Source organism: Macrosteles quadrilineatus, unplaced genomic scaffold (assembly GCF_028750875.1).
Source record: "Macrosteles quadrilineatus isolate MER2022 unplaced genomic scaffold, UCM_ALF_1.0 Scaffold_9__3_contigs__length_116548681, whole genome shotgun sequence".
In the NCBI taxonomy this organism is placed as follows: domain Eukaryota; kingdom Metazoa; phylum Arthropoda; class Insecta; order Hemiptera; family Cicadellidae; genus Macrosteles; species Macrosteles quadrilineatus.
In genome coordinates, this window is record NW_026542602.1 from 54539031 (window position 1) to 54566887 (window position 27857).

At 32.0% G+C, this 27857-nt stretch overlaps 1 protein-coding gene across 3 annotated transcripts in view; it reads left to right on the forward strand.

Annotated features, from left to right (window-relative positions):
- LOC129002033 (cyclic AMP-dependent transcription factor ATF-5-like) overlaps window positions 1–24607 on the forward strand; it is a 41619-nt gene extending 17012 nt beyond the window's left edge. Inside the window, exons 1-3 of one of the 3 annotated variants that reach the window (XM_054429536.1) lie at window positions 154–322; window positions 22294–22858; window positions 23606–24607. In XM_054429536.1, coding sequence (XP_054285511.1) covers window positions 181–322; window positions 22294–22858; window positions 23606–23912 — 1014 coding nt within the window. In that variant the 5' untranslated portion in view covers window positions 154–180 and the 3' untranslated portion in view covers window positions 23913–24607. Of the gene's footprint in view, window positions 1–153; window positions 323–8115; window positions 8420–22293; window positions 22859–23605 lie in introns of those variants that run through there. The other 2 variants (XM_054429539.1, XM_054429538.1) reach the window with 2 other exon arrangements.
- Window positions 24608–27857: the final 3250 nt, after the last annotated feature.

The window sequence follows — 27857 nt, forward strand, 5'->3', positions numbered from 1 at the left end:
CGCAATAATCCTTCAAAAACAAAAACACTCGAGTTTATCTACCTGGCAGTGAGTGCAAAATTTACCATCGGATGGAGTGGGAACGGAGAGATAGTGGGAGAACACGCGTGATAGTAGTGACCCATGATAAGGTGTTATCTACATGTATATAAACAAGCGGACGGAGAGAGTAAGTCAGTTATGATGATGCAAGTGCTGCCAACGGATCAAATGAGGAGCAAAGCAAGTCCCGTCCACCGTTGCCATCGTCACCATCACCACCATACACACCATCCGCACCATGTGCACCATAGGAGGCAGGTGCAGATGCACTACGGACGAGGTATGGGTCTCTAGCGCTTCAAGTCCACTCACTCGTGTATATTTGAAAAACTGTGTATTATGATTCAGTATTGTGTTTTTTGATATTTTTGTACTTTTTACTCGGCGAGGTGACTCGCTAAATACATGTATTGAACTTTTGGTAGTTCTTCATTTAAAGTCAAATATCTTTTTTCAAGCAAAATGAGTTTTTCTAAATTTTTAACTTTATTTGATTTTTAATTTATTATCTCAAAGTGAATCACAGTTTTTCTTTGCGTTGTTATCTGAGCCTTGACAGATCTAGTTCACACATTTCAGTTGGTCAAGTATTCAAATTATTTTTAATTAATACAATTTTTATTGTTTTTTTTTTATTTTATTAGATTGACATTACAAGTATACCATAACATATGTGACAGTCCACAAATTGATGCATGTAGTAGAGTTTAGTGTAAGAGACTTTGTCTCATTAGTTTCTCATTGTTTGATGAAGGTAGAGTGGTAAGACTGTCCAGTCTTAAGCCACTCTGTACATTTTGGTCATTAGAGATTCACCAGTGTGGATACTTATCAGTCTTGAATTACTCTACGCATGCTGGATCGTACTGTGTTGTTCTAAATTAGTTTTGTTGGTCGCATTGTTTGCCGTCTTCACCATTTGATTATGGAATAGTCACCAGTGTGAAGAGAAGGCCTCTTTTTGTCCGTTTTGCCATCTTCACCATTTGATTATGCAATAGTCACCAGTGTGAAATGGCACGGTTTGTTCATTTTGCCGTCTTCACCATTTGATTATCTAATAGTCACCAGTGTGAAGAGAGGCACTTTTTTTTGCCACTTTTGCCATCTGTTTTCAACAACCTAATTTCACGATTCGCTTACCATCCAACTGTACCTTTGAGAGATTTTGCTGTGCAAAAAGATATTTGATAGACTCCCCCTTTCCTCCCTTAGAGTTAAGAAACTTCAAGAGACAATTTAGTCCAAAATCAAAGTGAAACATTGTTTAAAAAGTCTTTCTCACACGGAAAGCTAATTGATGTTTAAAAGAATCTTCAGCATTGTTTAATGCTGATGAGTTAAAAAAGAGTGAATATAATTCTCAATGAGAAATATTTATAAACAATATTTAAATTATGTAATGTTATTGCTTTGTAAATAATAATTTTCTTGAGAAAAAGATTACTGGTGTCTCAAAAATATGCATACATAAAATATAATTTTTGACAGAATATAATTGAGAGCAATAAGCCTAATATTAAAGTTTGAAAGATATTTTCACATAATCTCTGATTCTACCAAATTTCTTGGTGATGGAAACATATTTAAAACAACCAAGCAGGTTGTGGAATATGTGACTAAATTCTTAGCCTACACACAGTGTAGTGTGACATCTAGTTCTGCCAATCGTCCGAAGCTACTGAGCAGCTGAGGCGTATGAGACATGGAGAATCCAACAGCGCTTCTACCATGGACTACACTACGGCCAGAGTATGTTATTGAATAAAAAATAAGTTTAACTATATAAGCTCTTCATGTTTCACTTTTCCCTACCTTTCCCAAACAAGTTAAAAACAAGGATATGCATTTGGTGTTGTGTTATTGCTGTCTCATCTTGTAGTTCTGGGGTATTCTATCATTTTGCAATATGATTCCATGTCATTTACGGTTCTGTGCATGATTATATTCTTGGTAAAATAGGTTTTCATCTTAGATTGTTCGGGGGTTTTTATTTTTGAAGGAAAATAAATTAGAAACTGGAGAAATATACACTATCTAAAATGTCAAAACGATTAGAAGATGTCTTGTTTTTGAATTGTATACTTCTTCAACTTTTACTGGTCCATTCTGTCTTTATAAATGGCGTAGACATGATACGGGTCTTCCAAGATTTCTTAATTAATTTCAGTTTTGTTTTATGGTTTAACTTCTTTATTTATCCATGTGACGTTTTGATTTTCGTTCTTTGTATTCTGTTATATTACTTCATGAAGTTTGATTCATTATTAGTTGCTGATGTTACCTTTTCGACTTGGGTTGATCGAATTGTTGATGAAACAGAATAGATGCATGGTTCCTGCTGAGAGCAGACTGCCTCTGCAATACAGATGTGTTGAGTTTATTTCTTCTCTCTTCTTGAAGGAGCTTGTATTGTCAGCCCAGTTGTTCCTACCATTGATGTATTCTCAATACAATAATTAGTATATATAGTCAATGTTCCCAATTAATTTTACAACTCAAAAGATTTATTTTTCTAACAAAAATTAGGGGAAATTTAACTGTCACTATTTTAACTCTTAATCTCTATTAACTTTTTTATAATCATTTTGCACAACATTTTTTTGGTATACACTAAAATAAAAAACATAAACTCTACCATAGAACACTTTACATACGATATACATGTTACGATGATGGTAATATATTTCGGCAATCTATGTTGCCATCTTCAGAGCAACTGAAAAATCAAGATGGCGAACAGTGTTTCTATTGTAGCTGACATCTGATTTTTTCTTACTTTCTCCTTCCTATGGAATTTTTTGTAGGTTATGTTGCATTCAAAATTAGCTGCTCGTTAATTAATTTATTTGCTTGTAATGATTTTGTAGCCTTAGGACATGAGCAAGGATTTCAAACAAATTATACTCTTCTTTAAAAATAGTTTACCAACTTAAATTTACATATGTTTCAAGGTGACAACAGCATTTTTAATGGTTTTGTCTTGCTTTTGAAGTTATTTTTTTAATCATACAAATCAGTTAAAGTGTCTTCAAACTGTCAATCACCTAATCTTATTCAAGAGGATTTATGCATTTAAAGCTTGTCTTGTGCTTATAACATTATTGTAGGTTTAAGATAAATGTTGCTGGTAAACAATGAAAGTTGACTTGCGATAACTTTATATAACACTGTGTTAAGGTTATACTAGGTCTTGCTCTCAGATGGTTTGCTTCTTTTAATACAACCAAAGAATTTTATAAAGCCGAAAACATGTTTAGTGATGTGCTTGGTATTAGGCTTTTGGTTATGTCAGGCAATATTATCACTTCGTGACAACGGATTTAAGTGCCCGGCGTTACATTCCCTGTTGTTAGTAACAACTGCATGCTTCTCCACATCTACGTAATGAAAATCGTAGTTTATAATTTCAATTATAGCTGTTTAAAATTTATATTACTTTTACCTTTCTTTCAAACTGCTATCACATGGTCAAGGTGAATCGAAGGGCGTATTAATCGGGGTCAGGATCAATAAGGGCTTACTACAAATAAAAGTGTGTTTAATAAAACATTCTCCATTCATAAATAAAGTAAACTTAAACACTGAACATGCAATGTAATTCAATCAACCAACGTTTTTTTGACAAATGATAATTTTTTGAAGCAATACATATTTAGTTAAAGAAAAATTATTTTGAATTAACTTAAATTTTGCCTGGGAATCAGCTTTTTTGTCTGTATGTAATGAAATATATGTATTATTCAATACTTTGTAGACTTATGGCACACAGATGTTAATAATGCCAGAATTTGAACACTCCAAACTACACATGGTATATCATAAAAAAAATCTGAAAATTGCTGCTTTCGATTCTTCTTATTACAATTTATATAAATAAATGTTATTGGAGTTTGAATACTTAGCTCTCATTGATCATTGGGAGTTTTCAATTAATGATTGTAGTTAAACAATTAATTGATCTCGGTCAGTAGCAGATTGTCACTCCTATCCCATATCTCATATCTCTTATTCATCTTTATCATTATATTATCTTTATTTTATAAAACTTGCATTTTGGTACATGAAATAGTGTCTAGTTTTCTCGTCCAAATTGCTAAAACTAGTGATTGATACATTTAAGTACAATAAAAAATATGTATAAAAATGAATTATCGTAAAATTTATTTTCTCTAAAAAATAAGCCCAGCTAATTAAACATATCAATGCAAATTAAAGTACAGTAAAAGAAAACATAGAACAATCAATGGAGGAAAATGCTGAATTAATTAAAACCCTTTTTAATAATTTTAAAATCTTATTTTGGATTTTTTCCTAATTTTAAAGTTTTTGGAAGGTGGTGTGACACTGTTTCCTTAATAACTAGGGTTTTTCTTATAAAATTCAAAATGTTGCTGCTCAACCAATTGGTGTGATCTTGTGTTATATTTACAAACAATGTTACCTATTGCAATTTTATTATCGATCAAAAAAAATTTAATTGACTCGTAAATTAAAAGAATGAATATGTTTAGTGTTTAGTATACTAGCTTGCCTCACTGAGGCTGTTGATCTTAAATTAAACATTACCCTCAATACGCTTTTTTGCTGCAGTAAAACTCTGTCAATGTTTGTTTTTGTGGTTTAGGCAATATGCGAATTTATTAATGCATAATCTTAAGTCAATGACTTAGACCCTGTACACTTTACATTGGGGGGCAGGTAATTCAAAGACCCTAAAATTGTCTGCACCCTTTGAAATTATCATTGCCAATTTTCTCCAATATTGTTCAATTGTGTTAATTACTAGTAGTGATAGGAACTTGACATTGAATGAATTTTATAGTTTTTTGTTATCTATGATATTTTTATCATCAAACCTTATAAGGGGGAAGACAACATTTTTATAGGGGCCTGGTCCAAATTTTGCCTCCGTCTATACTGGAGTTCAATGATAAAGGTCTGTTTCTTTGAAGGTAGATATTATTATCTCATAAAAGGTCATCTCCTAATACCATATTGGATTCTAGAATAAATATTTGATTACAGTATCCATTCATACAAAATGAAATAACAAACACCTGAAAGTATAGACAATAGAGCTGAAATGTGATATTTGTTCTTCTTTGGAAATTGGAAATAAATTATTGTAAGGACAGCAGTGAAAACATGCATTTGTAATTTTTGCTATTGGGTCATATGGGGCAGAGGTTTTCAAAAAGTATTTCAGAGCAGGGGTGAAAGCGCTCCTAGGAAAATAATAATTAAAAATTTAAAAAAAAACACAAAAATAATATAAAACAAATTTGGGATTTTAGCTGCATACAACCATTAAATTTACAAATCACATTACCTTATCAAAAATAGGATATAAATAATTAATTACAAAGAGGGACTAGAATGTCGCTATTAAATATGATATATGACCTTAGTAGGGGGAAGGGGGGAGGAGAGAAACATTTAGAATTTTAAGGTGGGTGTGATAAAATGAAAGCAATTTAATAACGTGAAGCAATAAACAAATCTGACTGAATACATAACATTGAATCCTTAGCGTCACTATCAAAGAGGAAATCACATATTTATTGCTTTTGCAACAATCATATACGAGATTATATAACGTTTGTCGCAAACTATCGTGATGAAATTATTTTAGTGATTCCGGGTGCATTTGTCAGGGCCACCCGTCGGAGTAAACGACCAAACCGAGTGGTTAATCTAGTCATTATTAATTATGTCAAGGTTCTGCCTCCTAGCTCTCGACACGTTTTGCATATTATGGAGATCATTAATGGTTTTAACAGTAGTTTCTTTATTAGGTATCATTCTATTTGCGTTAGGATTTGGTTAAGGAAATTATGTTTAGTTTTTTTCTAGTCTAGAAATGTTTGAAAAGAGATGAAAATATTTATTTTGAAATACTTTTTGTTCATTGATATTTTAAAATCTTAATCAAGCCCTAATTTTAAACTGCTGTATTATGACTGCATTTTTTAAGCATCTGTGTGCATTTGATGTTTCTCAAATTACTTTTTTTAATTTTTAACCCTTTGTTCTCTAAAACTATCTTGGCGAGTATAACTTAACTAAAAAAAAAATGGGTGCTCCTCTACTCCGATTATCAAAAGAAAGTTGTGGAGTGGCCGCGCGGTGACCAAGTTTAAGTAGAAACAAAAGCAAACATTCAATTTTACAAACTTTGAACTCTATACAAAACGTGTTTTTACAAATATAACAAAAAATATTAATTCATCAAAATAAGATACAAAGTATTTTAAACATGTACTAAAACGTGCTTAACTCCCCCTTTATTTAATAACTCTTTATTCAAAAATTTATAAACTTCTATTTTATGATTCCACAAGTTTGTGAAATAGAATGTTTGTACTTAAACTCAGTGGCCACGCGGCCACTCTGCTAGACACTTTCTTTCGATAATCGTAGTATAGACAAGAAGGTACTGCAGTCAAGTTTAGATCTGCTATGTTTGGGCCTTTAGTTGATCAGTTGTAGTGAATCCCATAGGGAATAATAGCGATCATTGAGTCACTTTTCAAAAAATTTCTATACTATTCCATCCATTGAAAAATAATGACAACCAATCACAGGAAAACAATCACTGCAATCACTGTGGTTTGGAGATTGATGAGAGGCCTTAGTGTTCAAGAAATTTTGTGAGGTTTGAATTTTGAGCTGGACGCGGGACCGATTTACTTTTGTTTTGGTGTCTCCAAAGGCCAAAATTACATTATGATCTAATTCATATAAGTTTGTTAGCTCAAATAACTCAAGTAAAAATTACCCAGCTTTGATAAAATTTTGATTTTCTGTTAACAAGAGAGAAAAAATTGCAATATAAATACCCATAATTATATTAAATCATTAAAATAGTCATTGTAGCGAAGATCAATTTTGCTTATATTTGATATTAGTCACTATGATGACATTGGTGATTATTATAGCTATAGAACTCATTGTAATGTTCACTAAAGCTCAATTATCTGTTGTACTTCACATTTTGAACATACGTTTAGAAAATACAAAAATATTGGGGGTTAAGTAAATCATCGAACTAAAACTAGTTTTGTTAAATCATTATGAAAAAAATGAAATTCAAACAAGCAGGTTTTAACCACAACAAATTTTTGTCAATTTTGTGGTTTTACCTTGTTGAAAATTATTTTAAAAGATGCCACAAACTTAAAGATTTAGGTCTTATGATTCTTTCATACGTATTATGTCATGTGAGAGTTGTAAAGTTAAAATACATAATTATGTAAGACATTGGTGCGGTGCCCTCCTTTAACATTGGTTGGATTTATTTTACATTCTTTATATAGATTTAATAAAATATATAACAATTTTAACTATCTTAAATATCTATTAATGTATCTAGAATATTGTTTTATTTATCTCTTTATTTTCTTATTTGTATGTTCTCTCTTGGTTCTATGTTATCTTACTACATACATAATCACCCTTTATGAAACACCCCAGTAACCACTTTAAATCTTATAATCAAGGCACACATTTTCTTAACAAATTTCTTTACACATTGCTTAGATAAAATATGACAATTTATAGAAAATAACAATATGTGTTGTTTTAAATTATCATCAAACATTATGCAAAGGATTTTTTACCTCATCATATTCACTTATTTTAGCAATATATACAAGTTTTTTCTAGTATTATTCTAAAAAAAATTTAGTCAAGCCAAATAAAATTAATTGAAAAAATATTTATTAAATTTTTTTGTTTAAAAAATGATTGCCAAAGAAACTATTAATTTATAGGATTTAAATATTGAATTACTGCACACTGATAAAACATCTTGTAAGCCCTGTACATTACGTGCCAAAAAATAAACATTCTATTCATTTACCTACATACTATAATCACTGTATCAACAATCAATGAATTTCTTGTAAAATGTGAGTTAAATATAGCCAAGTGGTGTCAAACAGCAATTGCCAGTGTGATTGATATGGGTCAGTGATAGTGAGTGGGGGGGATGTCCACTGGTCTGCCTCTTTCTACCTAGTGTCAGTGTGTGACCAGACCACCAGCCGACCAGTCTCAGTGTAGTGTCGTAGTGTCTCCGTGTACCGTGTGCTAGATGTGTGCAAATGTTGCGACTTTGTAGTATGACGCCCGAGTACCTTTTCATGTGGAATCATCTTATTATCTTCAACTCGCAGAAACTCGTGAAAAGAAGGTGAACGGCGAGTTTCGCTGTGTAGAACGTTTTTTCAAACTTTTTCCAATCCCACCTGTTCGAAAAGTCTGATAATAGAGACAAGTAGGTTATTTTCTTGTGTTATGTTCGCCCTCGGCTATCAAGAGTCGTTCTACCCAGAGATGTATGTGCCGCAGATAATGTCTCCGCCTTATTTTGGTAGGTAATTGTTTAAGTGTCGGAATGGTCAATTTTTGTGTGGTATCATTGTTTCTTTAAAGTTATTTTAGGTTTATTTGGTATAGGTTATTTTTCAAAATTTTCCCTTATTTTGACACCCAAGTTCCCACAGTTTATCTGCTACATAATAATTTCAAGAGGTAAAACTAATAAAGGTTTCCTTTTTTTCTCAGTCTTCCACGTTCCAAGATTACATAAATTTTTTCTCCAATCTTTGGGAGTTACAATCTTTCTATTCTTAATTCTATATGTTTTTCCATTTAAAAATATCAAATAATCCCACCAGAATGTTGATTTGTAACTATAATAACACTTCTTCTTATTCAAAATGAGCGTATTTGTTTATAACCAAATTTTCTTTACCCATGATTAAAAAATGTATCTTTGATTTGTAACTATAATAACACTTCTTCTTATTCAAAATGAACGTATTTGTTTTTAACAAAATTTTCTTTACCCAAGATTAAAAAATGTATCTTTAAGTTGTTCTGATTAGGTGTTAACTAAAACAAGAAAGTAATTTTTTTCATATAATCTCATATGATTTCATATAATTTCATATACCTAGTCTTCACAGTCTAAATTTTCGTCACATAATTGTGTTAAATTTTCTTTAATGACAAAACATTTTTAACCAACCCATTAAATAAATAATAATATTACCATAATATTTATTGGTGTTTGAATCAAGAGCAAGAAAAAAATTTAAGCAGCAGAATGAATAATCACCATGATTAAAAATAATATAAAGTTTTTTAACACACTTTCCAACCCGTACAGCAACAAACTAATAAAACACCTGGAACAGGGGTATATGAGGTTAAAAATGGGGGTCTCTCCTTGTGATCACCAAAACATAATATTTTGCTATTTCTTTCTGAACCATTTTGTAGAGCCAAGAGAACCAACAAAACAAATACCAGAATTATGTAGGCCTACATTGAAACATTATTGTACACTGTAGTTACGGAGAAAATATAATAATAACTTTAAATTTAAAATTCCCATCCTGTTTATATAAGGAATGAATAAGTAAACTGTTTTAGTTAGTTTGTTATATATTGGAGTTTGTTTTTTGTTTGGTTTTTTTTTTTATCAAGTTTGGCAAACTTTTTCATTACATACCGTACTCAACTATTGACATTTTACCAAGAACTCGCTTTATAACCATCGCTGTAGCCGCAAAACTAAAATTACCCATTAAACCTAATTTTATCTAAACAGAAAATAATTCTGACATTTTTAAGGAAATATTTTAGTGTAAATCAAATCAGGCAAATGGAAATTCGCTTAGTCAGCAGGTTTGCTGCGGCGGGTGTATTTTAACCTTGTTACAAAACGATTGAATTGATAAACAACACAAGATGTTTTATGTGGGAGAACAGCAGATTTTGTGAGCTATCATGGTATCGTTGCAGACAGCCAAAGCTTTGTATCAATGAGACTATTAACCTCAAAACACGACGGCAAACCACTGGACAGTTTACAGTTCATGGCTGTTGTGACAGTTAAGATAAACATTCGTCATTATACTGACTCCATTAGATTATCAGATCACTCGTATGTGGAGATGTTTTTCGCAAAGTTTTTGTAGCATATGCCCAACTGGAAAATTGGTAGGGTTGTGGATGCCGAGTAGAAAGGAAAATTATCGTTATCTTGCTGATAAAAATGTTTCCAGTTCTGAGAGTAGATTTTCTTCTCCTATTTGGTCTTCTCTGGTAACCTATGAGGATCAAATGGCAATACTGTGATTTTTAAACCGAGATGTTTGTGAAGGCTTTTTAGATTTGTTACTCAGTTAGATCAGTAGTTTTTTTTTTCAATGAAAAAAAATGATGAAAGACTAATAATCGATGAAAACTGAACTTAGTTTCCAGCATTGACTATCGGATACTGAAGTTGACATCACATCTATATGGACCAGCTATAGTTTTTTTGATTAAAAATAATATAGTTGATTAAGCCAGTCACAGAATGCGCTAGTGTCTAATATTTTATTTTCTACCTTATGTTTTGTGGTCGACATAGTTGATGGGCTATAACAGTTCCTATTGCTTACAATACAATAAGGCTTTCCATTTGACTTGGTAAAAAAGTTTGAGTATTCTACAGCAATCAGCAATTTACAACCTGTCAGTGGCTCACATTAACTACGAAGATTTTTATTTAAACACTGAGGACATTTTAAACATGAGGATAGAATGTCTACGTGTGTTTGTGTCAATAGTCAAAGGTTTCTAGCCATTAAAAGCTTAGAGATTTTTCTCAGGATTCAACAACTGATCCAACGCACTAATGAGTAGATGATAATTGAACCCCTCTCTTATGATGGTATTAATCTTTTTTACTCAAGTTTCATGTGAAGACATATTTTTTGTTACATGTACAGTACTCGAAAACAACACAAATAACACCTCAGTAATACTGGTTGATGTAGCTCGTCTTGTGGCTGTCGGTAGTTCACTACTGGTTTTAAATTTGTAGAAGAAGTACTGCAGTTAATAACTACCGAAAAATCAGTGGAGTTTTTTGAGTATACTTACCATTTTTATTTAGAAGCTTTGGTGATTTAATTTAATTTCCATACCAATTTCATTGCACGCCCCCTTTCATTGCTATTTCTATAGGAACATGCAATCTACTCATAGCTTACATGAAGTCTTTATCATCCATTAAGAGTTTAACAAAACAAGTGGATTTTCTGCTTACTGAAAGGACGTGGTTCTGGTTTTACCAATGATCTAAGATTATCTGTTTTTATAAATCATTAGGTGATGCGAAAATATTGATTCGAAATGGATTTGTTCTAATCCTCTACTCAATTATTCCCCTCCCCCATCAGTTCACTCAACCAATCATCTGTCAATTTGTATTGTGGTAAAAAAACAAAAACCGAAATATTAATATTAATATTAATATAAAGTAGTACTGTGTTATATTGTTCTAAAATGAAAGAATTATATTCATACCTTTGCCTTGACAAATATTGATTGTAAATACTTGTCAATGTTAATGGAAAATATGCTGATGAGATTAAAACATTTAAAATTCCTTGCCTCTACTTTATTAACCTTGATGCTAGAATTACTCACATTCAGACCCATTATTGTTTGATGAAAGCAAATAATTGACTCTCTATTAGTCATTCAAAAAATATTGGCTGACTGTCTGGTTTAAGTTGATAGTAATATCAATACTTACCATTGACTTTTTATATATGTTTATTGAAATTCACAATATTTGCATTCATCTAAGTGAGATGAGGAAGTTAGGAGGTTGATAAACAAAAATTAATAAGCTAATTGATACAATAAATACATTTGGAATTTGTAAATTGAAAAATACATAGTACACTGTAAAAGCAAAACTTAAAACCACACAAAATATTAGTTTTAGTAATTTTTTCTTTTAAAAATTAAACATCTCATAAAATTTCTAGAAAGCTAAAGCCTCACATCAAGCTAATATCACAGTAAATATTTTCCTGTGACTGGTTTTTATCAGTTGTTAAGTGATAAAATGGTTCCTGTATTCCTGATTTTTAAAATGTGACTCAAAGATCATTACTACTATCTAGAACTATTTTGGAAATATCAGAGATAGCTTAATAGTGTTAATTGGTGTGTTTTTACACATTTCTGTTGACTTGAAATTATATTTTTAGCTAAGCAGTTTATGGCATCTTTTGAATCAGAAAAATTGTGTATACAAAACATTGTTTATGCCACCATCAGATGTTAATATTTTGGATTATAATATCAATTTCTAAAATCATCTTACCTATGAGTAATTACCATTATGCCCATTTTATGACATGCTGCTAACACTCAAATCAAGTCAAAGTCTTATAAATTCAACTGCATGCCACACAGTTTTACATTGATTCATCATTACAAAAATTTGTATATTGATTAGAGATTTTAAAGCTTAATCCAAGTCTTGCAGATTCTTTGACAAATTAATTATATACTAAATACCCCCGCCGCAGCAAACCTGCAGACTAAGCGAATTTCCATTAACCTGATTGGATTTACACTAAAATGCCTCCATAAAAATAGCACATTTATTTCCTATACCATAAGTTTAGGTAACATGTGTTTATAAAAGTATTTTCCAAAATCGATCAAAATATGTTCATAAACAAGCAAACTACAATAGTTGACTTATTCTCCATAAGAATAACATGGGAATTTCAAAATTACAATTTTTTTGAATTTTCTCCGTAACAATTAGGCACATAATACGCTTCAATATACTAAATTATTTGTTTTTTTAAGCTCTACAAAATGGTTTAAAAAGAAATTGTTAAATTTCGTGTTTTTAGGGTCAAAAATGGGAAAAACCTATTTTTACCCCATAAAACCCCCCATAAACCCCCGTTCCCATAGTCCGATCATGCTGGTTCGCGAACTCATTCAAGTTTATCCCACCTTACACCTTCAAACCAAATTTGATCAAAATCGGACAAAAATTACTCAAGTTATCGTGCGGATGGCCACATATATATATATATTAATAAATGAAATAAATAATTAAACATTTAGTACCCTTTTTTAAGTTATTAATTTATTGAATATATATAAAATAGATATATATATGAATAGATATATAAAAATTTGAACGAATGGTGTTTTTGGCCTCTGGGGACATCGAAATGAAAAAGTAAATCGGTCCCGGGCTTAGGTCTTACCATGAGACCTACGGTAATAGCTACTTCCCTATAGGGAAATTCGCTAAAACCACATTGATTCTTGCAAAGTAGACTGATAAAGCCTTCAAAAATTATTTTGAGAATTTAAAGAAACATATACCAATATTCAGATTACATACTATGCTAACAAATTAACTGAGTGTAGCGACTTAAAACAAATTTGTAATTTAGTCAAATATTAAACACTTTAAAAGAAACAGAAGTCATTTACTGATGAAGAAATATTTTTAACCTTACTAAGAACAAAACCATGACGTGTAACAACAATTACAAACTATAGAAATTCAGTAACAAATAAACTAGAATAGGCATTTTGTATTAAAATATGGAAATATAAAAATGCACTTAAATATGTACAGAAGTAAGGTGATGCCAACAAGCTTTATGTTAAACTATCAACCAAAAAAATCATCAGTGATTTGAATAGAAATGTGTATTTATTTATTTTTTCTTTAAGAGGTTGGCTACCTCTCAATTAATTGACCGAAGCTGTAAGTGAGTGCAAAATTAAGGTCAAACCCCATCATGTAGGCCTGGTTGCTACACCTTAACAATTCTTAGACATACAATAGACTCTTCATACTCCGAAACAAGTGGTCCAAGCAAATCAATTTGCGTTATCAAGAGTTTGGAATTATTTAGAGGTTTGATTTATCGGGGGGGAAATAAACCATTCTAATTACAAAGAGTTCATTTTTTAAATATACTACTGTATCATGTATGGTGACGGAACGTTACAATTAAACAACTTATTTTGGTTACTTTACAACAAACAACAGATTATTTTTTAGTTAGTTACAAAATCATTTACCAAATTAAATTACGGTACGTGTTTTAAGTTTAAGTTTACATGTTCCAAATCAGTTTGCCCTCTGCTTGGACTTTGAAATACCGAGTGTATAATGCATTGTAAAACTTTGCAATATTAAGAGATTCCCTAATGACTGAGGTTTTATTTTGAACTATCAAAAGTTTATATTATTATTGAGTGTCTGAATTACAAAGAGTTGACTGTATCCTCTATATGACAGTTAATAGATCGATGGTTAATCGCAATTTAGTCTTCTGATATTTTAAATATTTAGCTGACATTGCTCTAACTGTTTTGTTTGTTTGCACACGACACATAAAACATTTAATTTTTTTAGGCATTTAAATTGAAAACGGTATAAATAATAATTATTTTGTAAACCCACCCCCTAAACTTTTAAAGAGAAACCGTTCAAAATCAAATGACATAGCCGATGAGAAAAGTCTAGATCAATGACCGTTCATAATATGGGATCAGAACATTAAACAGATCAAAGTCTGCTTGCGAGATAAGTTGGGAAAACATTGACAGTTGGTCACATTGAGAGTGTTTGTATTACTTTTCCTCTAAGGAAACCTAAAAGTGTTTTCAACCCTCTTTCAGATGATTGGTTATAAATTATTTTAAATAATGTTCACAGAGTGGACATTTGGAACCAAATTTGTAAAATAAAAGTTTAAAGGGAATGATCCAAATCCTTGTCAATTATTAGATTTTGTCACCAAAACCAGGGATTGGACCGTTCCCTTTCAAAACATAAAAAATATCCATTGTTAGATAATAGATAGCCCAATGACAAATGACATCTAGGTCCAGAAATGATCCCTCTTGAAATCGAACCAGCGATCATCAGATTTGAAGGCGAGCACTATAACTCATATACTCAGACAATAATTCATACTAGTGCACCTGTTGCTCGAATTCGAGCAGTTGCAAAGTATTACAGGTGTTATTTCAAAACTAATAACGGCCATACTTTCCGATGACTTAAAAAGAGTCAACTCAAAGATAATGTAATCAATCACTCCACTCATCGAAACTAAAAGCAAATCCACTCTGAAAACGGATGCTCTTGTGTGTATCATGTGTATACTATGAACAGCTGTGTTAGTATACAATTAAAACAAATTATTCGTCTGTTTAAATAAACAAAATCTTTTCTTCATAAGAAATACATTGGGATTTAGATGGCCTGGGGGGCAAAGCCCGAGGACTTTTGTTTCAAGAATTGGTGAAAGGGGGCGTCTACACAAAAAAATACTTAATTTTGACACATCGATTGTAAAAATCCGTCCATTATAAACGGAGAAGTAGTGTTTCGTAGAAATCTCCTTAACGTATTATATAAAAGGATTAAAACAATACAATTTACTTTACTTTACCTTATTGATTAAATCCATTTAATTGACACTAGTCTGAACAGACTTGCACGTTATTTTATTTGCTTTTAGATTCAGTTATGTTTGATTTCAAGTTGGAGGAAGTCAAATTGAGGAAGTAAACTGCGACCTACACTAGACTGGTTGTTTTCCTTGGACCACTTTCTCCCCGTAGCATGTACAGGGTGTCTAAGATTTGAAATTCCTATGAGCTTACTACCTATCTAAACTGGAACTATGATTCTGGCATTAAACTGTTGTTACATCCAAACAAGCAATTTAATATCAAAACCTAAAAAAGAATTAATTAGGATTGGTATTTTAGTTTTGTGCATGTGCTTTTTATGGATATAAAAATTTCTCTTGGCTATGTAATTTAAATATGAAGTTAATTGTTTTAAATCTAATCAGTAGTAAAACTATTTATCACTAAAAAGGTCATTGGGATATAAGTATTTTTAATTTGCATTATGCTTGAAATGTTACACTTGCCTCAATATCCTTCGGATTGTGTAGTAATTTGAGATGGCCGATGGCCCAACTAAATTATCAAAACATTTACCATGTTTTGAAACCTGTATGATGGCATTTCCATTTTTCTGATTGTTGAGTGGTTCTGTATCTGTAACTTATTCTACCAACTATATTACAGCAACACCCACTGGCAGCTGTCACATAAGTTTAGCTGAATACTTAAAATCTACCTTTAAACTTTCTTTACTTTAAGTTTAAATATGTACTAACTCTTCTGGCTTGGTTTAAAACAATTGTATTTCTCATGAGAAACTTTATTAATATTGAAATGATGAAGGTAAAGTACACAATGGTTTCCTAATCTTCAGGGGTTATCTTGTTACAATCTGACATAAAACAATAAATAAAAATACAAAGTAAAGTGAGACTATCCTAAATCAATAAAGCGAATAGGGGATATATTCTTTAGAGAAAATTAGCTGCACACACATCAACTGCATACTTAAATAAAAGGTCTTGATGAGACACTTCCCGAAATAAAATTACTAACCCTTCCCTAAGTGCACAAACTTAAAATAGTCAAAGGGTTGTATTTTATCAGGTTAGTTACGGAGATAATAAATAACATTTTTAGGGAATATTTTAGTAAAAATCCAGTTAGGAAAATTAAAATTCGCTTAGTTAACTGTTTGTTTACCTGTACTCCTTGAGTTACCTTTTATTGATTCTTATCATAGTTTTCTGAGTTTACAAGTAGATAAAATCATTAGTTTTTAACGGATAGCAAATACGTTAATTAACAAACATACATCCATTAAAATAAGCTGTACAGTGTACACCATCACCCTGTTAAACAACTAGCGTTCATAATTAATTACTGAAACAATTTGGTACTTATATCAAACATTTTGTATTTTAAGAGAACATGAGTCAAACACTTAATTAACTCACCTTCAGACATTTGATAGGAAGCTTCCTATGAAAGTCCAGTGACAAACGTCTATCACCTCCCAACAATTCTAAACGTTTAAGGTTTTTGCAAAACCTCTATCAAACACGTGCAATACCATGGCCTAGATGATCGTGTTGGTTTTGGCCCGACCACTCTGGTGTCTGGATTTTGGTGTCCAGTTTCCAGGGTTTACAACATAGTTCCAGGTGGTGAAATGGGACAGCTGAAAATAAACTTTGTACTATTCCTCTCTGATTGTGCGTAGTTGTCACTAAGAAAACTGAAACACAAGCTGCGTTTGCCTGGCTGCATTTATCATTAAAATTGCAGACTACACGCACAATGTAATTTTCACGTGGTTGGAAATATATATTTAGGTTGAAATAAACTTTTGAGCCCATCAAATTTTAAATAGAGTGTACATAAGACTTAAGATTAGATTGGTCTTTATACATTTACACACATTGACAGGTCAAACAATACATCAAGTATTTTGTTCTAATTGATGAATCCAGTCTTTAAGAATTGTATAGGCTATTAAGCTTAAGTTAAAGTTAATTGAAATGAATAAATATGAACAAATAAGAAACTAAAGTAAATAACCAAGTAAGGTACAATTTGACTAGAAACAAATAACAAAATAGGTCTATCAATCAATCAATCAATCAATCAAAATAACTTTATTCATATTGCATATTTTGTACAGAATGGAGTCAGTTATAAAAACACAATATTAAACTTAAGACTACTTACAAAGAACATTGTTATTATAAAAAAAATCAAATTTCAGGAAGTTGGAAAAAATCTTCTAATTTATACAAGGGTCTGTTGGTGAGAAATAATTTCAAACGTTTTTTAAATGAATTAAAATTACTTATATTTTTTATATTGTCAGGTAAGCTATTGAAATATTTAACACCACTATAAGATGGAATTTTTTCATAAACCGATAAATTATGTCTGTTGAACGCCAATTCATTACCTTTTCTGGTTGAATATGTATGAAAAGAGTTCAATTTTGGCAATCTTTCATGGTTTTATTTAATATAAAGGGCTATTTGATAAATGTATAAGCTAAAAACAGTCATAATTCCTATTTCTTTAAACTGCTCTTTTGCAGATGTTTTTGACTTTAGTTTTAACATAATGCGAATTGCTTTTTTTTTGAAGTTCCAGAATGCTATTTAGGTTAAAATTTGATGTGCCCCCATAAAGACACAACCAAAAAAAATATGTGATTCAATTAAGGAATGATATACTATTTTTAAGGTTTTTAAACTACTAAATTTTGACATCTGTCTTAATGCATGTATGCCTGAGTTGACTTTATTACAAACGTTTTCAACATGACTGTCCCAGTTGAATTTATCATCTATATGCAATCCAAGAAATTTTATTGTTTTAACTTAAATTTAGTAAAATTGTATCCATAAAAATATTAAAAATATTAAACTCAGGTTAGTTTAAATATTAAACTATACAAAGCGATATAACATAATGCACTTGTGGCCGTACCTAACCACATGTCAGTAGACCCACAACCAGTAATTACAGAAGACTTACTACAAATTTAAAAGTGCATTACAAAATATTCAAATCATCGTTAGATAAACTGGAATGGGGATGTTTTGAGTTTTAAATAATTGATTCTGTGTTACTATACCTTATTTACATATACTATCTCATGTCTTAATACTGTATAAGTCTATATAGGTCTTTTAAAGTGTTTTAAAATGTTTTTCATGTACAATTTATAAGTAAAAAAATATTCATTACTCTAAAATCTAACGAAAAAAGCAGACTTTTACTAGACTTGTAGGACTATCTGTTGCACAAATAAAGTAAGAATGCAGAACGGACATTTTCTTTTATAAATTACTATACGATTAAAATAAAGAAACCAAGACTTCTTTAGTTTGTACTAATCAACATGATTAATTCCATCGTTAATTTGTTTTATATAGCATATATCAGTGTTGTTTATCAACTAAAGAACTTATAAAGGCTTATTTTTACCTAGTATAGAAACACATTGTATTCCAGATATAGTCCAGTTTTTTTTTTGTTTTTTTTTAAGCAGATTAGATTAGAGAAGCGCCAAGCTCTGTGAAAAGCTAAGAACAATGGATTATTGATCAAAAATCTTAGTGGAGGAATCAAAATAATAAGCCAGTTTTATTGAAAAAATGAGTTTAACATAATCCAACTTGTTTATATGTCAGTATGGTTATTATTGAGCAAAAAACTGTATATTGCTATAATGAACATGTTTGTAAGATGAATGTTTGAGTTAATACACGTGTTGATACATCTAGTTTTGGGAATACTTTTTGTCCCATATTTACTTTATAGGAAGCAAGTCAATTACTTGAAATATCTACGATTTCAAGATATTGTCAAACTTTGCAAATGCAACTGTTCATTTGGTTAACACTTTCTGTATATAAGCTTTACATGGAAAATAAAGTTGACTTTGTTGGACATTTCCAATTGACTATGTAGAATTGGTGTAGATTATTTGTGTGCCTGATAATCACACTTGATGCGCTCTTTGAGGCTGTGTTCGAAAATTTGTTGAACCCCCAAAATTTGTTAAAGAATATTTTTTACATATGAAATGTGTTACACTTATGTATACATCAGTAAGTTTCTGAAAAAAGTATTAAAAATGACCCATTAAGCTAAACAAAATGAGTAGGTATTAAGTTTGGCTTATTCTAAAAATATATTTTTTTTATTAAAAATTTTTAAATCTTTAGGTAAGGATTAGGCCTACACATACACTTCCATGAAATACATTCAATTCAATTATTTAAGATGGGGACGCCACTATGTGCGTATTTTAACCCAAATATGAGTGAAGGATGAGTGTAGGATGAGTGGCGCGATCCTGTAGTCTTGTTAGTGACTAAGGCCGACATGTTCCTTAGACACAGCTGTTAATTAATAGCCCATACAGCTAATGGCAACTAAGGGACCTACAGTTTATAGTGGAATCCGAACCACACTTTTCCTTGTAATTTACGAATTGGTCTAATTATCAGGATAGTACATGTAAAGTAGGCTACAAATATATATCAAATAACAAGTACCGGTACTGCAATAATATATTTACACATATACTGTTGACTCATAAGATAGTAAATACTTATAAAAGATGGTAAGTGGTAATCGATTTCAATTGGACACTCCAATCATCATCAGACCCAATAGGCAAATGAAATATATACTTTTATACAAATTAAATACATGTCTCATTGTCGCATTCAAGTTGTAGCCATATTAGTGAATTTCCCATATAGGGATTAAGCTATTACCGTAGTTCTCATGGTAAGACCTGGGCCCGGGACTGATTTTCTTTTTCGCTTTGATGTTCCTAGAGGTCAAAAACACTATCCGTTCAAATTCATATATATATAAGTCTGTTAGCATGATAACTCAAGCAAAAATTATCTGATTTTGATTAAATTTAATGTTTTGTCATGTTAATTGTCTGTCAATATGTCTCATGTTTTATTTATTTAAATATTTAAATGTTAGTATCTTTGTATGTTTCTAAAACTCGACGATCTCGCAAGAGTGACAACAAGAGCCTGATGATGAGGTTATAACCTTGAAACCGGCTGCTCAATACATCAAATTTAGGATTACAGATGGAAACAGTTAATCTTATACCATTTTAATATTCAAGAAGTGATCCAGGATCAAAGAACATCAATAAAAAAGGTTAACTGTGAGTTAAATGATTTCTTAACTTTGTTCTAACTGAGTTAAGACTGATTCCAATGACAAAAATGACACCAGGATCCAGTTTCAAACCATCTCAGTCCCTACTCTGTTACCAGTGTTATCAGTGCTAGGGGTAAACAATCACAAAATGTTGTTAAGTCCCACCAAACAATCATGTCAAGAAATGTGTGATAGTTGAAAGCGCAGACAAGTTGCGTGTTACAGTTATGACTAGGTGTGGGTAGGTTAGTTAATGTTGTCCTTCCCACCAAGGTGAGCGAGATTTCACCTGAATCTAGCTACTGCCGGGACACGAGGCAACTCTGCCCGCATCTCTTATCTTGTTTGTAAACTAAGCCGCGTGGCGTGGTAAAAATTGTTTTGATCTTGCAGATAATTCATTATTCTAAACAATATTTACTTCCCTCTCCATCTTTATAGTCAGTCAATTTGACAGCAAGGGTGTCAATGGTTGCAGCTTGTCGCAGAATATTTAGGGTCGGCAGAAAATAGATGGAGCGTATTGTTTTATTTGTACGAAGCTTGTGGTTGAGCTCTCAACCTGCTTCAAAATGAAGTGTTGAAGTCCTTGGAATTTTCCCTCATAAATGACGTGAGAGTAGGCCTACAACTGTTAAGTTGACCGTAGTAATAATGTGAAACATTATTTATTTGAGAAATAGTCAGTACACAGGACAACAACTCATATCCGTTCAGTGGAAGATTACACTTTGTTTTGAACCCAGAAAATGTTGGATGATTAGAGGAGCCAAAAAAGAGGATAGAAAAAGAGAACTAATTTAAAGAGAAGGAAACAAAAAAAATTCTGTCTCAGATATTGCATGACTATTATTCTGAGGCCAAATACGGGAGGTTCTACTTTACCTTTAGACTTGGAATCACCATTTAAAGGAAATAAAACATGAATACAGCGCTTTAAAATTACTTTTATTAGCTATTTGTGAACTAAAAAAACAATATTTCTAGTTTGTTATATTTTTACACATTGCAACATATTTACATTTTCCGAGACAAAGGCTTTTAAGATAATTGCTACATACAGTATTAAAACCTTTAATTCTATTAAATCTTATAATAATTTATGTTAATTAACTTGTAGAACCACCGATTGTAGCTAAACTATTTCGAGCGGCAAAAAAAGCATCCTGGAGGCAGCTCAGACTATAACTCAAAATATCTCCCAAATGAATTTACTTTCCTAACTGGCTTTACTAATTAGCCATAACCAATTAATATTCACTTTATCAGGTAATTAGAACCCAAAGGCTTAAAACTTTTATTGTAAATCCCTTTTAATCAAAACTTCCCATTAAAATCTCCACAGAGAGTATTTAACTCTCAGGCAAGACCTTACCAAACTTCCAATGGAAACCTGTATCAGGAAATGCACCCGGCTTGGCCAACTGACCCTTTCCGCTACCTAAAGAGGGAAATTTATTCAACTAAAACTCTACTGAAGACCCTCAGAGTTTACATAAATACCTAGAGCATGCCTCCTAGCTTGCAAGCCCTAACCATAGGTCATCAATCCAGCTCGCCAAGCCTACCCTCCTTTACAATATCTAGATTTTGTATCAGCAGAACCAAACAATTCAAGTGGACTAAAATATTTTAGATTCAATAATATGGTAACTAATCTTTATTTACACTTGTTCCAAAACATATAGAACATTTTTAGTTATTGCTGTACTTGTAAATTCTAAATACTTTATAGTTACTCATCATTTACTTACTGAATATAGTTATTAATTTTTTCTTCATTTATTGTTACAGAAGAACCGTTCCCGGACTGGTTGGAGGAGAAGATCGACCTACCGATTTTCGAAGACCTGCCGCCCCCATTGGTAAACTTGGACATGATCAACCCCGGAATGAAGCCTATCAACAACATGGACATCGCGATGAAACCCCAGATGAACTGCATCTCCCCTATGGACATCGGGAAACACACCACCATCCCCTCCCCCATGGACGTGAAGCAAACAATCATCCCTACTCCAATGGACATCGCAATGAAGCCAACTGCACCTGGAATCGAAGTGGTCGCTATGAAACCTCACAACCAAACGTTGGTGATAAACCCCATTCAGTACATAGTTCCTCAGCAGATGGAGCAGCCAATGCTGATGCAGGAGTTGCTGCAGGACGCCCTGACGCCCCCAGACAGTCCGCGGAGTGAGGACCTCGTTTTCACCATGCTGCAGGAGATGCAACCCCACGAGCTGGACGAGCTGGTCAGGATGAGGGTGGAGTCGTTAGTGGAGTCGCCGGTCGACTCGCAGTGTGAGAGTGAGTCAGTGTCCAGCCCTGCACCATCCACCTCCGACAGCGGCTACAGGTGAGGACAGGTTTATTGTTTATGTGATGAGTTGAGTATTTAGTCCACTCCCAGAGAAGTAAGGTACGAAGGAAACACGCTTAAGGGACAACCATGCGCTTTCAGCTCTGGTATGTTGCGCTGGAAATATACTTGTGGTGAGTAAGGAAGAGGCGCACGGCAAGCTCTGTGCGGAAACTTTAATTGCAAGGGCACAGGGTCTTCCTTGACCGTGAGCATTTTTAGTACATTTGGGCAAGAAGGGCGTTGGAATTTAGTGTACCACGACCACTGAATGTTTCCTCTGTACCTTACTTCTCTGTGGTCGAAAAAGTCCAGTACTCAAGTAGGCTAAGTATCGAGTCAACTCAATACCTCAGAGTTAGAATCAGAAATGCTATATTCATAAAAGTTCTTAACATGAGGAAACCTCAACCAAGGCATATAAAATATTACTGTAGGCCTACTACGTTTCTTGTTTCAGTATTGAAATTAAAAATAATTTCATAAATAGAGCCTTTTTCTACAGAAAAGCTTGGAAACGCTGATAAAATTACAAACTGGGAAAATAAAATGTGTCGAGGATATTAACATTATTTTTATCAAATAAGTCAAAATGGTTGAGTTTGTCTTAATTGTGTTTTTTTACTAGTGGCATTTTTGTGTAATTTTCTATTCCAATTACAATATCTAGGCTGTATAAGGCTTCTATGTTTAAACAAATTAAAGTTACGAAACAAGAAGATAAGTTTATTCTTTTGCTTGCAGCGATCCTGAGTGGACAATGCCATCTACATCAGATGTCAGGGTTCCTAAGAGAAGGAGAGTGACAAAACCTTACTCCCGCACACCACCGGAAGAGAAGAAGCTCAGGAAAAAAGAGCAGAATAAGAACGCTGCCACCAGGTATCGAATGAAGAAGAAACAAGAGATAGAAGAGATCCTAGGGGAAGAAAAACAGCTTCTACAGAAAAACGATCAACTCAAGGCAGAGCTAACGGAACTGGGACGGGAGATCAAATACCTAAAAAACCTCATGCGCGACTTGTTCAAAGCTAAAGGCCTCATCAAGTAAAATTCAAAATTTGTATACCCTCTTTTCAAACCTATGAGTACAAAAGTATTTTAGTTCGCCCGACTCTACGAGGTATGATCTCTCCAAACTTCCTTCGATGTTTTTAGCAATATTATTTTTTGTATTATGAATCTTTCTAGAAGAATTAGCTGCGCTATAAGCCTATGGCTGTAATTGTGTTGCTTTGTATAGTCTGTGTTCTTTGTTTAGTGCTATATATTGTCGCTCGTGTCGAATGTTTGAAAGTATTTCAGTTTTCTTGTGCCACTACAATCTGTATTGTTCTTGCTGTGTTTGGCTCAACCAATGATGTCGACTGAACCGCAGTATGACGTACCTTGGTACCGAGGTTTGGCGGTTCACTTTGTTTTATTGCTTCTGTTAAGGACAACATCAACAATACATTTTGTCATCGCATTTACACTAAAACATTCTACAAACTTTCTCGCCTTTGTTTTGTATTTATTGACAAGCGAAAACATGCATCACACATTTATTAGTTAAAGAATGCTGATTGATATTACTCGTTATTTTCTAATTATGTTAATAGTTAAACTGTATTAATTTCCGGTGCTAAAGAATGTTCTGTTCAAATTTGGTGTAAAATTTGAAAACTGTGTTTTACTTGTCAATTTTTATGTTTAGTACTTATTTAGTAAAATTCTGAAATATATATCAGAATCTTGTGAGTTGAATTTTCTTGTTTCATTGAAAACCCTTGTGTTATCTATAAGTCATATCACTTTACTTGGTAATGAAATGCATCCTCTGTGCTCAAGCTATAAAAAGGAGGTGAAATTCAAAGTATTTTGATAATAGGAAGAATCCTTTTGTTTTATAGACGTATTAGGTGGGACAAAATACACACACTATTAATACATAAAGTATTAATACATCTTTTTCAATTATAGATTAAAATCTACTTAGTATACACTAGAAGGTGTTAAAATATTCATTTAATGCTTTTCATGTTTCAAACTTATTAGGTACAGCTCATCTTCAGAAGCATGTTCATATACTATTTCAGACAATATGCTCCAAAACTATGCTTAAAAAAGTATTTTTCTTTTAATTTTGTGTTGTATTAAAACAAACAGACCTGCATGGACCTGATTCAATGTTATTAGTGAGAAAAGGAGGGAAGGAAAATCTTTAGATTAATTTTCAATCAGTTATACATTAATTTATCTAGGCTTACCAATCTCTATTTTTATCCAGGCAGAGAGGCAGTTAACCAAAACAGCGTTGATCCTGGGCTGAAGGTCTAGACGGTATTAAACTGGAAAAATCATGATTACTGGCTGGATTTTCTCCAGAATTAATGCACATAAAAAATTAAGTTCAAAGAGGAAAATTTAATTGTAATGGCTTTTTTTGTGATAAGTCCAAATGTACGAAAACCAGTTTGCTTCACTACACTTTACACTGCTGGTTACTGGTATATCTTTAAAGACCAGAAGGTCATTGTTCGCTGGAAGGAATGAGTAAAATCAGGTGCATTACGGGTAAATTTACTAGTGCTCTTACTCCTAAAAAAGGCATAATATGAGTTTTTTTTGTAGGCTCTGATAAAGCTGCTCAATAAACGTTAGACTCGTTTGAACAGGTATATTACACTTTCACAATAAATATCAAAAAGGTTACCTTAAAAAAATGAAATTCTGTTTAAATGTAGTTTAAAATAGTTGTTGCTGGTAAGGTGGCAAAAAGTATCATTCTTGACTCACCGAGGAAGATGTTTTCAGTACTCGCATAAAATGCATCATACTTGTACCTCAACACCTACTTCCTGACCTTGTAGAATAAATATACTATTTCAAGCCAATTTAAAAATTGTTAAATCACTTGATGGCACCAAACAGTATTAGTTTGATTTTGAAATTTAATTTTTTCTTGAAAAAGAAAACAATCTTAATAACAAAGTAACTGACTCCACTTTTTGATACTAACTGTATGTTTGTCATATATTGTGATTCTTTTAAAGTGTTGGTAGACAGTAGACTCATTTGTTACATAATGGAAATGTTTTTTATTTCAGTTTAACGGCAGTTAATTCCGTCAGCACCTCAATTAGCCCAGTAATGTTCTGGTGCCGCAAGATCTAGGTTGCGAGAACTAATCTTATCATTAATCTGTTTGTACTCTTTGCTATTTAGATTAGATGATGATGTCACATGAATAATTTGTATTGAGATTTTTGCATACCTTTGATTTGTTTTTCTCTAGCAAAATGGTGAAATTAAGCTGTAGCTTCTTGAAGACACAATTATTATAATTTTTTTTGTTAAAAGATGTTGGGGGCCTTCCACATAGGTCTCAGGCCTGTCTGTTTCTGTAGAACATATCCTGTAAAGCGAGCTGGTACAGTACAAAAGTTGAACTGTACTGATCAAATTTATCGGCAGGTACCAGGATCTGACCCCGCAACATCGCTCCCTTTTGGATCCTAAATCTGTACCGCTAGCAACTGAGTGACTGACTCACAGCTCGGAGTTTATTTTCTTTATTATTATGTCTAAGGTACCCAGGACTTTAAGAAGGAATCAAACTTCGAAATAATATATTTATTGACTGACATTTGACAACAAGAACTTATTTACAAGTCAACTAACAGTGATCAGTGCTGGCAACTTTACAACAACATTCATACCAACATTGTAAAATTTAAACTAGTTCCTTACTCTTGCAATGCTCAATTAATTTCATATAAAACATATACAATTATGTAGGCCTAACAAATTAAATATAAGGATGTCGATATGTCAAGGGTTTGTGATAAAAGTTTGTTATAATTGGTAAATGTATGATGTTTGTTAACCATTTAGCTCAAATATTATTTTTATAGGATAAGTTATTTATTTCTTTAAAGATAAAACACATGTTTAATCATATCCTTCCAAGGATACCTAGAAAAACCACTGTAAATTAATCAATTGTATTAAATGTGGTAAAGAAACATTCTTTCAGTAAAAAAATGTAGTCCATACAATTTAACTAGTTCGGAAAAATAATAAGGAAGCAAGATGATTAATTTAAAATTACATACTGTTATTAAAGAATTTTGGTACTTAGTATTTACTTATTCAACATATAAAAAAAAAACATCATTTTTAAATTTCTCTACTATTAAATGCAAAGTTTGATACACCTAAATTCATATTAATTCATTTAGTCATTTACTTGAGCATTGCTAGAGTTACTACTCAACAGCCTCTGTAATACATTTGTACATTTTCAGCAATTAACCGAACGGCCTTATAAAATATTTACTAACTCTCTTCTATTTAATTGTGTATCACAATTAATTACAGATCCTAGAATTATTGACTTTCGCTGCGACTGAAGCAAACTCTCCAATTAAGATAATTAACAACAAATTAATTGACTTACTCTATGCAGTTATAAATGCACATACTTTCTTCTTTGTAATATCATGATACACTTACACAAGTACTTGAATTAATGGACTTAATAATATCATTTGCTAAAAAAACTTTTAAATTATTTGTGAAAAATTTTCATTGTAAAAACTATTCAGCCCGTTTTATATCGTTAACAAAAGTACAGACTAGGTCAAGACTAAAGTAGAATAAACAAATTTTTTGTGTTTAAATCCTTAAATAAAAAAAAAAATATTGACTTATAAATAAATAAAGAGATTTGAACTTCAGAAATGTCAAAAGTAGTGTAATACAATTAAGCAAAAATATGTCCTTTCTCTGGAATAAATTGACATATTCAATAGTCATTTCATCCCAAATGATAAAACTAATGTACATACTAATTTACACATTTATTAACATGCTACACACTATTTACATTATAGCATAAAGTGGATGACAAAAGAAAACAGAAGAGGCAGTTGTACCCTACAGACACCACTGTCCAAGTGTCCAAGCCTAAAGATCGACTAATATAGAGTATCGAGGAGTCTAATTTATTATT